This window comes from Amphiura filiformis, chromosome 16, assembly GCF_039555335.1.
Source record: "Amphiura filiformis chromosome 16, Afil_fr2py, whole genome shotgun sequence".
Classification (NCBI taxonomy): domain Eukaryota; kingdom Metazoa; phylum Echinodermata; class Ophiuroidea; order Amphilepidida; family Amphiuridae; genus Amphiura; species Amphiura filiformis.
In genome coordinates, this window is record NC_092643.1 from 45,482,770 (window position 1) to 45,500,275 (window position 17,506).

At 36.5% G+C, this 17,506-nt stretch overlaps 1 protein-coding gene across 2 annotated transcripts in view; it reads right to left on the reverse strand.

Annotated features, from left to right (window-relative positions):
* Positions 1 to 17,506, reverse strand: part of LOC140136080 (protein O-glucosyltransferase 2-like) — a 66,818-nt gene that overhangs the window by 46,130 nt on the left and 3,182 nt on the right. For both annotated transcript variants that reach the window (XM_072157787.1, XM_072157788.1), the window contains exon 2: positions 15,557 to 15,759. In XM_072157787.1, coding sequence (XP_072013888.1) covers positions 15,557 to 15,759 — 203 coding nt within the window. The remainder of the gene's footprint in view (positions 1 to 15,556; positions 15,760 to 17,506) is intronic.

A 17,506-nucleotide genomic window follows, 5' to 3' on the forward strand; every position in this document is an offset into this window, starting at 1 on the left:
GCTTGAAACATGTTCGTGTACAATTTTCAAATCTGAGTTCAGGACAATACAAACTGATAACAGCCATAGAATGTAAGACATATGGGCACAAATGTCCCCTGAACATTTTGACTGTAATTCCAACACTGTTAAGGGCTGGGGTATGAACGTTTGGACAGTATTTATTTTGGGACATTAGAGCATTATCAGACATATCGATTGCATTCTGAATACGAAGAATGTCATTCTGATATCAAATAATTTTGATTTTTGAAATTGCAATTTAATACGCATTTTATGGCAAATCATTAAAAATTGATATTTTTGATATTTAACAGTACTTGAAGTAAACTTTATAAATCTGATGATTTATACTTAAAAAGTGTAGGTGGGATGAAAAGCCGACGATCAATTGAAAATTTTGACCTTTTCGTATTGAAGATATGGATTTTTTTCCCAAAACACCAAAAAAAAAATAGGTCTTTTTGGGAAAAAAATCCATATCTTCAATATGAAAGGTCAAAATTTTCAATTGACCGTCGGCTTTTTTCTCCCTGCTACATATACTTTAAGAATATATCATTAGAGTTATATAATTTACTTCGAGGACTGTTATATATTCAAATTTTTATAATTTGTCATAAAATTTGTATTATATTGTGATTTTCAAAAATGAAAATTATTTGATATCAGAAAGACATGCTTCAGATTCAGAATGCAATTCGACAGGACTGAGGTGCTCTCATGTCCCACAAAAATACTGTCTAAACGCAATAAACGCCATTTTAGATCCCTTAAGGACCATCCTTTCTGCACCATTCAGTCCATATATGTGATGCATTGCATGCATGATGTAAAACTTTTTTAATATGAGACAATTTGGGGAAAGAGGTTTCAGTTCTAGAAGTCCTAAATAAAGATAACTCTGTGGGACAGTCTAGACCTATCAAACCACTGCCATTGTTATTTGAGGTTCATCAGTTGTTGTCTTTGGCAAATAATCATGACAAACATTAAGGTAATTATGATGAATTCAAAGAAAGGAAGGAAACCTGTAAAGTACTTGTGGTCTACATAATTTATACGCCTACACAGTGGTTTTATATGACCTAGTCCTCAGCCACTCCTTCAAACAACAAACAGACAAACAAATATGCAAAATAATAACATTTAATTATATTTTTAAATCAAACAAGAACTCGTAAAAGTCAACAGGAAGGTGCCCAAGACTGGCATGACCATTCATGTGAAGCCAACAAACACCACCTGTAGCAAGGATTTCGCCAAAGTCAAACCCAAAACTCTGGATCACAATGGGACAATTTATAACATCAAATACCAGGATTGCCCACCGCAGCATATTGGTGAAACTGAGCATCCACTGTCCAAGCAAAGCGTCACCAGTAGGTGCCCACATGAAAGCGGCCAAACACACATTTAATCCAACCAAAGAAAGCTCAAATTTTAGATTTGGACCCTAGATAGTACCAGAGGGGAATATAATGAAGGAGGCCATTTATATTGCAGCTGTCCATCTGGACCTCAACCCTCATCACACCTCTCGATAAAGAAGTTTATCGGGTCATGTGACTTGGGATCAATATCCTGATCACGTGATCTGATTCACGGAAAAACATGAAGTACCAGCATCCAGCAACCAGCCAGTGCTGTCGAAGTGATGCTCGGATGAGCCACAAAACTTTCACAGAAGTGATATATTCTACTTGCTAGTGTGAATTAGTTCAAATTTACACTAAAAATAACTCGTAAAACTTGTATTTTAAAGTTTTAAAATGATAATATATAAAACACTCGTTGGAGGGAAATGGACATTGAAATCCTCTTGCCTGCTAGTTGATCATTTTGATGCTTATTAGATTAGTCAGTCTTCTGCCCAATTTCACAAATTTCCAAGATTTCCATTTAATAGATATCCCACAGAGTCCTCTTGCATATAGTCTACTTCTTAAAATCACTGCGCTTATTATAGCTTATTATGAACCTGGGCTTGTTTTGTTCAGGGAAACAAAATCTCGATATGTCGCCAATATCAAACAGCAGGTTTATCACATGTATCAGTCCAGCATTTTTACTCCACAACATTTTTCTGCAGTTTGTTGTTGTGTCTTGTACCACTACCAGTTCAGTCCACAACAAAAGATACAATCCTGGTGGGTTCAGTTTGTATTTAAAGGTAGGACGTATGACCGTTCCAGGATTTGAAAATGACCCCTATTTCACGGGGAATCGAGGACATTTGCAGCAATTTTACCCCTATTTTTGCGTGAAATCAAGGAAAATTTGCCCCAAATACCTCCCCTATTTTTATCATTTTGAGGACGATTTTCATTTCCCCCAAAACACAAAAACGCTTTTTAAAAACATTTTAAATAAGTTATATTTTGGCTTTTGGTTTAGGTAAAAACGTTTTATAACATTAAAATGTCGGGTTATATAAAGGTCATGATAACGTTTTAAAACGTTTTGTATGAAAACACACTACAACAATATTTTTAAATGTTTTCAAAAATGTTATTGTAAACTATTTTTGCAAACATTTTTGGCAAATATTGTGTTAATACTTAAATAACATTATGTTAAAATATTTGAACCCAGCAAACACAGAAATGTTCTTAAAATGTTTTTTCAAAACCTTTTAATAACATTTAAATGTCGGGTTATATAAAGGTCATGAAAACGTTTTAAAACGTTATTGAAAATATTTTGGGCAAACATTTTTCGCAAAATATTTTTTCAACCCCAGAATAACATTCTGTTTAGAATGTTTTGTATCAAGTTTTCAAGAATGTTTTTGGAATGTTATTAAAACGTTTTTATACCCTTTATATAACCCGACATTTAAACGTTTTCTGTAAAACATTTTTATTTGCTGAGCAGTAGATTATCAAAAAATGCTTTTTAAGGTTATGAAAACGTTTTATACTCTTAATATACCCTTTATATAACCCGACATTTACACGTTTTCTGACAATCTTTTATAACCTTTTGCGAATGATGTCGAAAACGTTTTGTGTTTGCTGGGCCCCTTATTACGAGGAATCAAGGACATTTTTCCGAAATAAATACCCCTATTTTTACCATTTCAAGGACGCTTTTGAATTTCCCCCCTATTTCACGGGGAAATGAGGACAATAACGAAAACTGTAGCGGTAAAACACGGACGAAAGTCCTAGAAATACACCCTATTTTCCATTTCAAGGACAATTTTGCTCCAAAACACCCCTAATTTGGACAATCGCATGAACAATTTTGTCCTCGAAAATTCGCATGGACATTTCTTGAAAAGTACCCTAATTGGAACCATCATGCGTACACATTGTGAGTGAAGACTGAACCCACTGGGGATACAATATAAACATTTTTTTGCATAAATGTGCTAATTAACAAACATTTTCCACGTTTAAAAATATCAATATATCATTGCAGGCCAACTAACTTTTCTTCTCACTTTCTGAACTTGTAGAGCTTCTTTAGAATGAATTCCGGCCATGTTTACATTTACCTGTTGGGGCGGTTCAGTACCCTAGCAGCAGGTCTACAGGCAGAGAAGATGTCTTGCCCTTCCCACAATGCATTTCTTTCATTTCAGTATTTGTACTGATTTGCTATCTAGTGCAACATGGGTCAATATTGACAAAAATTATCTCATGAAGAGAGCACATCCAAATCTTGACTATTGGCCCTCAGCCCATGTTTAGCCAGTCTGTTCACAGAACGAAAACAAAGGGTACATATATAAAGTAACAGGGCCGTAGCAAGGTTGTAAAATGTAGGGCGGCCATGACAAATGTGGGGGTGGCCAAAATACAAATATATAACCAAACTGAAATAAAGATATAAAGAAAAACATAACAAATTTCTCAAAAAGTGGGGCGGCCATGGCATCCCCGGCTGCCCCGCTCGCTACGGCCCTGTAAAGTAATGAGTATCACTTGATCCAACCCTTTGATGAAATGAGGTGATGTATCATGCTGCAAAGGATTCTGGGAAGGTAAGATATCTTCTCTCTGGGTCTATGTGTAACTGTGACAAACTACTAATAGGTTGACTTCAAACTAGCTGGAGGTGTAATAATGTCATAACCTCTAAATATTTGTTTGGGTCCTCAATCAATAATACTTTAGTACTATAGACGAATCCAATTTCACTCATTCCTACACCTCAATGGCAGCCAGAGCTGGGTCCCTGTCGGCTCCATCTCACCTAAAATGTGAAATGATGCGGCCTTGGAGGGTATTTTAAGGAGGCACACAGGATCACTAATTATCCATTATTATTCACCTCATAACTCGAAAACTATTTATGTAAAGTATATAAAAGTATACATTTTTTGAAAGGAAATGAGCTCATAAATCCAATTAAAATGTCAGTTTGGGGCCAAAAAGTATCATTTTCGAAAAAATCCCAAAAAACGGCTTTTTTGACCAAAAATTTTTGGTCCGCCATAAAAAATTAATTTGAAAACCAAAAACTGTAAAACGTGAATTTTATTAATTTAGACAAATAAATCTAGAAAGTGTTTTTTTATTTTTTCGAAATTTTGCTTAGTTTTTAAAATATAGACAAAACATCAGTAAAAACGTGTGACCCGTGGTCAAATTTTTGAATCATGGGTGATAAAAAAAGTTCTAGGCCCTAATTTAAAAAAATGAAAAAACACTATCTAGATTTTGGCCATATCTAAACGTTTGACTTAAAAACTTACCTCAGTGATGTTTCATTTAGATGCTATGACGGTCCAAAAATGGTTAAAAGTGGTCAAAAATGAACTTGCAGAAAATCGCGATTTAGAAAAATACAGCGGATTTTAGGTCAATTTTTGAAGATTATTCCATAAATATATAATCCGATGACTTGACACGTTTGGTCAAGATAGAAAATGACAAGGGGCCCAACTGCAGCAGATTTGCATTTTTGTGGTGATTTAGAAGGTAAAATACACAATATGACAAAATTATCCGTGCACATTCGGCAGATGTTTATCCACATGGAGCAGCCATTTTATTTACTTCCAGTCTTGTTTCCATGGTGCAGCAGAGCTTCCGGCAAGGCCGCAGCGTCGCTGGTCGGCGCTTGAGGAGCGACTGCCATGGACAGACAGACAGGTTACGTAATAAGTTGCACAGTGCATGGGTCGTGTTGCCGAACGAAACCATGATTATTTAACTTAGCACAATTTTGTCCTGTTCCGTAAAAAAAAAATGATCATGCTCTGTATTAAAATTTGCGGACATCAGAACATTAAAAGTAGCATAGAATAACTGACAAGCAATTATTTTAGCAGATAATCAGGAAGTTTTATGAAATGAAGAAAAAATTGAGACATAGGCCTAATCATGATAACTGCGATTTCTGTTTTGTCCTAATTTTCATAATTTTGCTCTAAAAATTGCAATGTTTTTAATTTATCGTTTTTGGTGATTTTCTTTTCTTTTTCTTTTTTTGGTGTTGACAAATATTGCATTTTTATGTTCATTGTCCTTTTCTGAACCGCAAACAAGATGTTGTTACTACTGTTGCCTTTTCTTTTTAGTTGGTGCTTGAGCGGCACCACAGCTGCCCGTCCGCCGCCAAAGTTAATCATTTTAACGCCCGTTATAGGCCTACACCACAGGAATCCCAAGTAAAATTACTCAATATTCCGTTTTTGTTATTGTAATTGTATGTTGTTATCATATTTTATTCTAAACCTTTTACGGAATATCAAACACGTAGGCCTACTAAAGTCATAGGCCTATTATAGGCCTAAAGCCACAATAAAGTTGTAAAATATTTTGCACCGCATAAAAAAAGTGTGTCTGTTGTTTTCAATCAAATAAACGTGTAAAAAGTGGGGTTATTGTAATACGTCTTGAATAAACTTCTTGTAAAACGGACAAAAAGTAGGCCTAGGCTATATATGTTAAACGGGCAAAACACGGAGAGGTCACAAGAAAACGGAAAAACACGGAAATTGAGCCTAACAAAACTGAATTTCAAAAGTAGAAAACGGAACACTTATGGCTTTAAATTAGAGTGTGGTTTTACGACCCTGTATGATTATGCAGTAGGCCTACCGTCATGTATATAGGCATCATGCTATAAAGAGCGTTTTAAAACACTGCATGAAACATTCACGAAAAATGCTTTAAAGCAGGTTACTTTTTAAAGTATGCAGAAAACATTATAAACGTGAAAGTTGAAAGCCGAACAAACATTGCAAATAAAAAGGCATTCGGCCAAAACATTCGCAAAAAGTGTTGTAAAACCAAAAGCTTTTATCGCAATCATGGTATATGGTAGACCTAATAGGCCTAGGCCTACTAATGGAAATGTAGTTAAAATGGGTTATGGAAAAGCACGAATTTGCGTTTTCGATTATATTTCTCGTTTGAAATTATTTAGCATTAAAACATTCACGTAAATGCTTTCATAAACGCGTGCTAACTATGCCGATTTCAAATATCGACATTTTTGACATAGAGTTGTAAGCCTATGCCTAGATAGTCGATATGATGTATTGAAATGTCAACGTTTTTGACATTGCGTTAACAGTCAATCAGGAGTAGAGAATGTTTTAAACGAATCTTAAATCCGTGTTTTTAAAACACTTTGAAACATTATTCAGGGCCTTGGGTATCTAATATAGGCCTACCAGTAGTAACTGCTTGCCTCTTTTTTATGGTCTTCAAAATTAAGACGAGACTGAACGACCGCAGAGGACCCCGAACCAAGGCTGGGACTGCATAAAATATAAAAGGCCTATATTCTTGTCCAACTACAACAACTTGGTAAATCAATGAAATGAATGAATGAATGAATGAACGAATGAATGAATGAAATAAAACAAATTTTTAAACATAAAATAATAAGCCTAATGATGTACTATACGGGCTAAGTCTAGCCTACTAGCATAATATTTAGGGCCTATGCATTTTCTAACGTATCTACTAGATTGCGTCATCATTAGGCCTACGGGGCTTCTTACGGGTATAACTACTTCTTACAGATAAATTTCATCTTTTGTTCAGAATGAAACTTGAAAAACAAAACAAAAACAAACAAAAAATTCACTATTATGTTCATATAAAAAAAGACTATAATTTATACCACTACCAGCACTTTTTTTTTTTTTTGGCGAAATTTATCGAGTAGGCCTACTGATTCTGGGACGGGGACGGTGGTGGTCTATCGGCCCGCAGTTTCGCAATGCAATGGTGCAAGCTTTACCTACCTTGGAAGAGATCAATACGATAAAATACGGTAGTGATCGCGATTGGCGACTCCAGCGCCTCAATCAGCAATCACCTCACCCATCAAGTTTACCATGTGCGCGTGTCTTTGCTAGCTGTGCGCGCAGTATGCAGCGTTACGAGAACGCGATCTATTATGGAAAACAATGATTTATTTGCTTTTGCATTTTGACGAATTTTTTATGAAAAAGGGTCTTTAAAATAGCTTTTCTTATGGTTCAAATTTTAAGATTTCTTTAAAATGTATTAATGACAAGATAAAATACAGTTTGAAGATGACATTAGTGATGAAAACTCAATTTTGGCCATGTGACACTTCAGTGATCCTGTGTGCATCCTTAAACTGCATTCTATCACCTGTGTTACACGTAGACAAAAGAATGATGACAGTTTACAACACAAAAGAATCTAACATCGAATTTTAAGCGGCTTTAATCCACCCACTTGGGCAGTCACAACACCAGTTAGGTGCTGCGGGGACCCAATAATGGCCGACCAAATCCTGACCATGACTTGCCTCGTTGGATTCGTCTATACAAAATACTTCTCTGTAAAGTGACTGCAAGCCCTGAGGTATCCCACATGATTGGATTGCATAATCATCCAAGCAGCTAGACATGATATACTGCATCCCGGGGAGGGGGGGCACTTCAATATGAAATGGATATAGGTGTAGGGCTGGCACTTTCGCACTAAGGGGCATTCGGTGAGAGCAAAATGTAACAAATATGGGGTCATTGGGTGAGAGCATGATTTTTGGCATTCGGTGAGAGCAAAATGTAAAAAATATGGGGTCACTGGGTGAGAACATGACCTTTTTTTAAATGGAATCTTTGGGTGAGAGCCGAAACAGCGCCACAAAAACCTCGAAAATTTCATTGTTTTTCAAAATAAGTAACAAAATCAGTGAAAAATTAAAGTTGCTGTTCAAATTGAACTTGTAAGGGTCTTTGGGTGACAGATCAAATGGAAAAATAAGGGGTCTTCGGGTGACAGAGCATGTGTTCTGTTTGTAAAAAAATATGGGGTCTTTGGGTGACAGCGATGTTGAAAAAGGTTAACAGCCCTATGTATATGCGTCACCTCCAAAGTTGGAGTGCCCCCACCCCCGGGGCGGGCATATATATACACAAAAATGGTGGCCTTTGATTCGGCAGATATGGATCATCCAGGAGAGGATCCAACTATTGATGTGATGGGAATGTGCCTGTCCAAGTATCCATAGGCCCCCTTTTCTGGCAAATCTTCTACCCAACTACCCCCTTTTTTCAAAATTGCATACCAAATGTCCTGCTTTTTTCTTTATTTTATTACTCCCAATGATCCCCTTTTTTCAAATTTGTTATACCCAATACCCCCCCCCCCTTTAAACAACATTTATAGATGATAGGCCCCTACATGTACTTCACGAAGCCAGTAGGCACATACATACCCTTCATTTCTAAAGTTCAGTGCCCCTGATCCAGACACATCTGGAATATCATATTATATAACAATATCTAACCATAACAAACCAACTGATTCACAATTACTTCACTGACATTGATCATCTTGATGAGTGCTACAAATGAATCACATGTACTTTTATTGCAAGGTCATTATTGCATATTACAAAGAAAACAATGATTTTATAAATTACTGATAAATGTTGTTTTGCAAAATGCAGTTTACTTGACGCAAATACATGTGTGTACCCAAGTTGGCTCTCATGATCGAGAATTAGTTATTTTGCCTTATACTTAGTTTACCTTGCCATTTAGAAGATTATAGAATTGAAAACACTCGACTAAGAAACCCTGTACCAGGGCAGTGTACCTAGCTCAGCTCCTGGCTCAGCTTCCCAATAAAAGTTGTTATAAATGTTAAAACAAAATGTGAAAACCATGACCCACCCTCTCTGAGCTGACTCTAGATGTGCCAGTGAAGCGGTCACTAAATATTTTACAATCAGAGGGGAGAGCAATCTCAGGACCTGTGGTGATCAGATCAGTTTGTGCATGATTTGTGTCCTACAATGTAGTCACTAAACTGGAATAGGTCAAAATTCCAAGGGCTCAGATTCAGAGCTACCACGTAGTACATCTACCATGCATGAACAATAAATGAAGTTGAGTACCCCCCCCCCCAAAAAAAAACCCGAATCAAAACAATAACACATCATTGAACAAACAACCATATTTGGCTATGAATTTCCAACTCTGTTCTCTGGTATCTGTATGTAGCCTAGGTGTAAGTTTCATTGCTTTCACCACCTGTGTTCACATGAACTTGGAAAAATGTTCTCACCTGTAGTAAATAAGGCAATTATGAATTCCAATTTGATATCTCATTTTTCATGTTCTTACAAAGAACACCAAATGTGATGTTAAATGTGACAAATTGCCAGACAAAACTGTCCTATCATTCACCTGTATCATAGCTACATGTATGTTATGAGAATGTGAGAAAACAGTTGACCTAGTAATACTTGTAAAATGGCTGCCCTAAAGTAAATGGATAATTTACTCTTTTCACTATTGGTGTTTTTAAAAGAGATTTTTTTAATTGCTTTAAAAATTAATTAACCTCAAGGGTCAATCATTCAATTTTAGATACTGTTCTTCCATGATGCACAGAGTAGGGCTTTAAGTTGATGGATGTAATAAACCTGTGGAGGAGTAACAACATAAAGAGCATAAAAGTTTAAGAATGAAAATGGTACTGATGTAAGGAATCCAACACTCATCAGAATTGAGGAAAAAGTGCATGATCTTGAGAGAATCATTAAAAAAATAAAAATGAATTGTCCACCAAAATGTTTTGAACCACCATTATCTATGCACTTCAAAATTTACTCAATGTGAACAACCTTGTCCCAGCACATCCCTTTTTAAAGAGATTTTAATTTAACCTGAGTCAATCATTCAATGTCAGACACTGTTCTTCCATGATGCATAGAATGTGGTGTACATAGTACAGACAGCCAGCAGATACATGTACCATGGTTACCTTGATCGGAACTGGCTGCAAGGTGTTTGATTGGGATGCATACATAGGGGGGGGGGGGTGGTATGAATGTGTGTCAACAATTTCACACAATGTTATCAACATACTTCAAACACCAGAAGCAGCTTTTACATTCATATCTAAGAAGCAGTCAAAAGATGAACTATTGACTGAAACATAGTCTGGTGTCACCTTAGAGCATTCCATATCAGGTGAACTCTACAGGGTCAAATATATTCTATTATGATATGAGGATGTCAAGCAGCTACATCAAAACATAATTACGCTGACTCCATGGGGAATCATAATATAACATCATCTTGTTACAGCCAAACCAGTTAGCATGGTTAATATTGAATCTGTTGCAAAGTACTGGAGTACAACAGTTCCCAACCTAATATGCCCCACCCACGAATGAAATGGCCACTCCATCCGGCTATCTCATTGGGCTATCTCATCTAGGCTATCAGTGGGTACTGAGATACATGTAATACTATTCTGAAGTATTGTAATTAAAGTTGGGCCTATATCATGTATATTTTGTACAATTATATTCATCACAGAAATCAACAAGAACACATTTCTATGAGTAGAGACATAGCCAGCACTTTTTCAGAGGGTGGGCAAAAGGGGTGGGGGTGGCCACCATCCCACAGGAGGGGGGGGGCAAGATTTTCCCTTGCCACTCCCCTTGGCTACACCACTGTCTAGGATCCTATAGGAAGGCACACATGTAATATACTGCAAAATTACTTTCTTCAATCATAAAGGCACTTCCACAATCCACACAGAGAGCTGCCACTGGTTCTCGAGCAAAAACTTTAGATTCTAACATAGGTATGTAGTTTTGTCTGTGTTTTTAATTTGATGAACAGAGAATTTCACCTTCATTGACCCCCTTTTATCTTGAGTTTCACCAATCTTCTGAAAACGTACAGTCTCTATTTTGCCATTTGTAATCAGAATTGTAGTATGGCATATATATAAAAAAGGAGCACATACTCTGAAGAAATTCTACATGTAGGGTGGGTCTGTGCATCTGTGGTCTGTGGCAGCAGAAGTGTCTTCTTGCAATACTTTCTTATCCTAAGGTCAATGTCACCTTAAGCCTAATAAGATATGCCACATGTAGCCAGTCACCTGTTCATTGTCATTGGCTACAATGATTTCATTTCAGCTGCTGTTCTTTTATTCTACAGTATAAACACTACACCATAGGAACTGGCAGGGAATCTTGAAATATTTTCATTTTCAAAAGTTCCAGAAATCAATGACAACTCAATCAAGTGGTCATCTTTGATACAGCACATGTACATGGACTAACCAGCAAGTGATGTAAAATTGGTTGAAAAACAAAAGTTGGGGGATTGCCAATCAATGGAAAATTCACTCCATTTTAAACTGGGACAGTTATACAAACAAACAAAACTGTCAAATAACAAAACAAAAACATTTTTATGGTCTCTTTTTTTCAGTGATATCCATTTTATCTGATTTTGTTTTCCCCTTTTTCAATTTTTTGATTATTTTAAAATAAATAAATAACTGTTTGCTTTAAGTGAAGACGTGCCATAAACATAATAAAGTCAATAACAGCTTTGCCATAAAACACACCAGGGCTGGTAACTTCTGCAATAACGTATGTTGTAGAATATATAGTTAGTAGGGACCTACATGTATTTGGTATTGATAGAGTTATCAAATTCAGAGCCTTAAAACAGAGCTGACTTCATGCCATTCTCACATTAGTACAATTTCCTCCACTTCCAAAATGTAAATTAAAGTCAACCACAACCTTTCTTTGAAATCTAATTGTGGGAAGGTTCCCAAAAGACAGCTGCACATCCATAGCAAAGACAAATATTCAGTAAAAGACGAATCCAACCAGCCAAGTAAAGTGATGGTCAGAATTCATTTGGCCATTACTGGGTCCCATCTGTATGTTGTTGCAACCGCCCAACTGGATAAACGCCACTATAAGATATGTATACAGGTGATTGAATGCAGTTTAAAATCCCTGCCAAAACTGCATTATTTCACATATCTTATCTAGACCATTTTAAGGGTTGGAATGTAAGTTCACACCGGAAACAGGTTTGCAGGTTCGTGAAAAAGTCATAGATGGAAAAGGTGCTTTTTCTTCCACCATATCTCAAAAATTAATTTCAAGACTTCTCGTACATTTTAACATTGGTCACCGATAGACACTTGATTGGGGATATTTTTGTCTTTAATTTGTTGCTGTAAAGGACTCAAATCAAGCAAAGAAAACACATACATTTTAATGGGACACTTCATTGTTTGTCCATGTAGGCATACACCCATACATGTATGTAAAACTTTGGTATGATACATGTACATACTATATAGAAAACAAACCAAGTAGTGTAAAAGTGGAATTTTGTGTGCTACTTTTATTTTCGAGCTCTTCGTGTTCCAAATTTCTACCACAAACCACTTTTTGTGCATTGACATGGAAGCATGACTCAATCTGATGATGGCCCCAAAATGTCCAAGGGTCATTCTTGATGCTTAAGGCAGGTGGGAGGGGAGCATTGCTTTACGGTGTTTGCACTCAAATATTGAGCTGACACTAAAATATCGCTAGATAAAAAGCTGACACTCAAATATTGAGACAAATATTAATAAAGAAGACACAAGGAATTCCCAAGGGATGCCCTTTCTTAACCATGCGCATGACTTTACTTGGGATGGGGAAAACACCCAAACCTTGGTTTTGGTATAAATTAGCCTTAACTTAAGAATCGCAAGACCTACGAAAATATGATTATTGGCTTTCTCGACTCATTGCCTATATCTAGGCCCCGCAAAAAACGCAATTTTTTGAAGTAAAAAACGAGATCCAAAATTTTGAAAAGCGAGAAAAGCGAGATTTCCCCGAAAAAATGGCACAAGAAGCTTTCAAAACGCCTCAAATGCTAAAAAAAAAAAAAAAAAAAAAAAAAGAAAAAAAATTTGCTGCCCTCTATTGTTCAGAACATGTAATGTTTACATGTAAATAAACCTGCCGATGGTCGGCCAGTATCGAAGAAAAAAAGTGACAAAAATTTGACCTTGAATTATGTTTTATAGTCAAATTATTCCAGTAATTCAATAAATATAATGATATTTGGCCTAAACTTGAACTCATTTCCAATGAAATGTCAGTTTTGATTGAGTATAGCATGGGTTTTTCACTCGACCATGTGATTGCAATGCTGTTGAATTCTGCACTTTGGCGAAGTCTGAACTGCATTTTAATGGAATGCGGCGAACTAAGCATAAATAACATTTTTATAGTAAGTGCACTGCTTGGAAACTTTTTTAAAAAGCGAGATAGTTGGTTAATAGCGAGAATCACGGCGTGAAAAGCGAGATCACGTTTTTTGCCGGGCCTTACCTATATCATAAGATCAATGTATTAAAGCTATGAAGTACATCAGCAATTTTTATAGTTAATGGTTAAAGCTATAGATTTGTGTACAAAACCAATGCATTTTTATATCTTCAATAGACTACAATGTATGCAGTGAACACAAGTTACAAATCGGTCCCATTTGGAAACAAACTTGTAATTTTTTGGTAACTTTTTTCAAAATTTTAAAAAATCAACCACAAAATGATTGCAATACTTCACTCTAGGTCAAGGGACTCTCTAAATCCGCAAAATATTTTAAAAAAACCACAATTTTAATTTTTTTTTTTTAATGATGGTAGCACTTGATGTTAGGTCCAGGGACTCTCCAAACCATGAAAAAAAAAATTCAAAAATCGCAAAAAATAAAAAAAATATTTTTTTGGTTTTTTTGTATAGATTTTGCGTTTTTTTGGCGGGAAATCGCGGATTTTTGCATTTTTTGGAAAATCGGGGTGCGTTTTTTGGCCTCCAAAATCGCGTATTCTTAGCAGGCCTAACTTAACACTTTCTCTTAGGGGAATATGATCCAGTTTGAAATGTAATGTCAAAATGTGTATACATGAGTTTCACTTTGAAAGTAGGACAAGGTTATCTTGGTTATAGTTATGACAGAATGGTATTTAGGGGCTGTGCAATATTTAATGTGTACCCCCAGTGTGGTGAATGGTCAGTGGCGGCACCGTGACAGCACTATGTATGGGGAGCATGGAGGAAAATGACACCCACCAGAACTCTTGCCTTCCTGTTGACCCCCAGTAAAACCCAAAATTACAAAAATTCCCACTTTTTGTGGCAATTTTGGGCAAAATTGGTTGATTTTACCCCCCCCCCCTCCCGAAATTCACTTCATACCTTCTTGGCATTTCGAGATATGAAAAGGACCCAAAATATGAATATTAACCCAGGTTATTAGGAGTGTTACCCCTGGTGGGGTGATATTTTGCCAGTGGGGAAATTAAAATTGTTATTTTATGCTGTACTTTTCTCTCTTTCATTTTACACCACGTGGGGGTCAAACATTGTACCTTTGTGGTATTTCAAGATATGTCCATTTCAGACCATAAGGTTAGTCAGTAAGTTAGTTAGTTAAAATGTAGTTACATGTAGTAAGTAAGCAAGCAAGTAACATACACTATTATAAGCACATACCATTTCATGGTTCAGCAAAAATGGGGATGTACATTGTATGTCCTTTCCATTTCGGACCAAAAGGTTGGTAAGTTAGTAAGCAAGTAACATACATTATTATAGGCTGATACCATTTCATGGTACAGCAAAAATGCAATGTATCTGAAGCACCCCTTTTCAATGCACACCTATGGTCCAGTGAAAAGGGATGCTTAGAAAAGTTATTACTGGGTATGGTAATTTGAAAATGTCACCTGGGGAAGTGATATCAAAAAATAGAAATGATGATTAGTCAACTTCATGACAACTCATTGAACTCAATGTGTGTAAGTAATATTGGATGCACGACTTCCTACAAAGGGGATCGAAGGGGTAAATGAGACATTTATAGTGTTGCACACATGTGCTGTAAATAAGACATTTAAATGTTTCAGTATGTCAGATATAAAGGCTGAAATCTAGGAAAAACATGTTAACTAACCCTAACTCAACCCATGGTTTTATGCTATCAGAAGGGAAAGAAGACACAAAAAAGGAGAGAAGATGAACAAAGAATTCAATTGGTACCACTGGGATTCGAACCTGGGACCCGCACAGAAGATCAACAACCTCAGAGGTTACGCTGGCCCGGACAGCGATTCCCTGGACCCTGGGTATATGACTTAGGCTGATTGTGTCATCGCATCACGTGGAATGCATGCACGTGCAGTGGTTTTAATAGTGAGCTTTAGTGAGACTTGGTTGGGTTAGGGTTAATTACATTTTTGGGCATTTTTTTAAATATTCCACTTACCTTGCAGTACGTAAGGTGAATCTGCGACTTGTCTGTCTCCACTTTTGACCTCAATGTGTAGCTCAGGGTAAGAATCATACAGGCGATATCGTACTATGAAAGAACCATCATGTCGGTCTAGTAACTGAGTCCATATGCGCCCTCTACCAGTCGCTGGTTTGATGTTGATTTGAAAAGCTTTTTCACCTGGTGAATATACAAAACTGGAAAAGAGAAGACATGCACAAAAATGTTCATTCAAAAGCTGTACATACATGTATATGATAAGCAACAACCGATATGGGACAACAGTATCGGTATAGGGATAATTTCAGACATAACACGCAAATTCAATTCTTGTCAAGATTTTGATTTTTACTAGACAATTTGGACGTCCGCGATCATACTCAGTACAATTTTGGTACAAAATGTGTATGGATGGGTCCTTTTTTCCAAATGTTCTCAATTTTTTTTTTAATAGTCCAATCTTGCCTCACTAGCCAAAATTTTTGAAACTTCCCAAAAATTCAGGCTGACTACTGCAAGTACATTGTACAGTATTTGTACTGATGTGCATTCAATTAGCTTTGACCATCATGTGTTTTTATTTAAAAAATAATAGTGATAAATATGAAAAATCACGAATTAAATGTTGTTTTACTAGACCCAACAAGTTAAACTAACTTCCACTTTGCTCGAGAAACACTAGCCACGAATTTGCTCACGGATGCCCTCGCATTCGTGGCTAGTGTTCCTTTGCCCGGAATATCGGTCGGTAAACAAATTACATTATGCTTACCATTACGTAATGTCATTGTAATAACAATAGGCAATTCTGAAATACCCCTAAATACCTCATTATACGTAGCTTTACCTACCAATTTGTTACTAGATGCGAGTTGTTGACGTAATTCTCAGTTCTATGTGTCATTTCAGGTGCATTTAGGTAAATATTTCATTACTATTTCTGGAGAAATTGCTCCAATATTTTCCGCGATCGGCTAGCGCCACCATTTTGTCAGGAAGTAATTCAAGTAAAAGGTCAGAGAGATGCAGGTGGTGACGCCGTGCAATCTCTAAATTCAGTAAATTTGCTTTGTCAGCCGTGTAATTGAATGGGATTATTTTGAAATTTAAAAACGCTTAAAATATCACAAACAAGTAGGCCTATGTTAATAAATATTTATACAAGCTGAAACCGTTGGGGTTCGATAATGAACCCTACAAAAATAACCTTCAAATTAATTAAATACTGTAAAATTTGATTATTACTGGATGAGAGTCACTCTGGACGTAATTCGCCGTGTTGGTTAGGCTCCGATCACTCAGTGTGCAAATTGAATGGCGGCGTACCAGTGATCACGGTAGCTGCGAAATTCATCGCACTTGTGTGGAAAGTGCCATCATGTGCATACGGCTGAGCAGTTTTGCCGTCTCTCTCTATCATGCATGTCATCCGCCGCCTGACTGAGGGCAGCAATCTAAGGTCAGGTCACGTCAAGTAAGCTCACGTGGTAATAAGATACTCTCATCTATAGAATCTGTTAGCCTATGACCTCCCAGTCATTATTCATGAATATTTACCTGCGTCAAATGCCCCTACAGGTTGAGGTTAAATTTCTCCCGGTGTTGTCACTTCCTATTCAAAGGCGTAACGCATGATCGTTCCCAAAGTCAAAAATACCCCCCTATTTTGCACGGTTTCAAGAACATTTTCAGCATTTGTTACCCCTATTTTACACAAAAACGGGTACAAATTAGCATAAAAATTACCCCTATTTTTTGCATTTCAAGTACACTTTTACAAAAGCACCCCTTTTTTAACATTTCTAGAACACATGGCCATGCGTTTTGAGGTGGGCGGTAATGCGTTACATGTATTCGCGAGATGAAAATTGCATGTTTTTCGTTTAGATATGAATATCTTTCACATATTATACCCAACATATATAAATGTATACATTTTCTGGC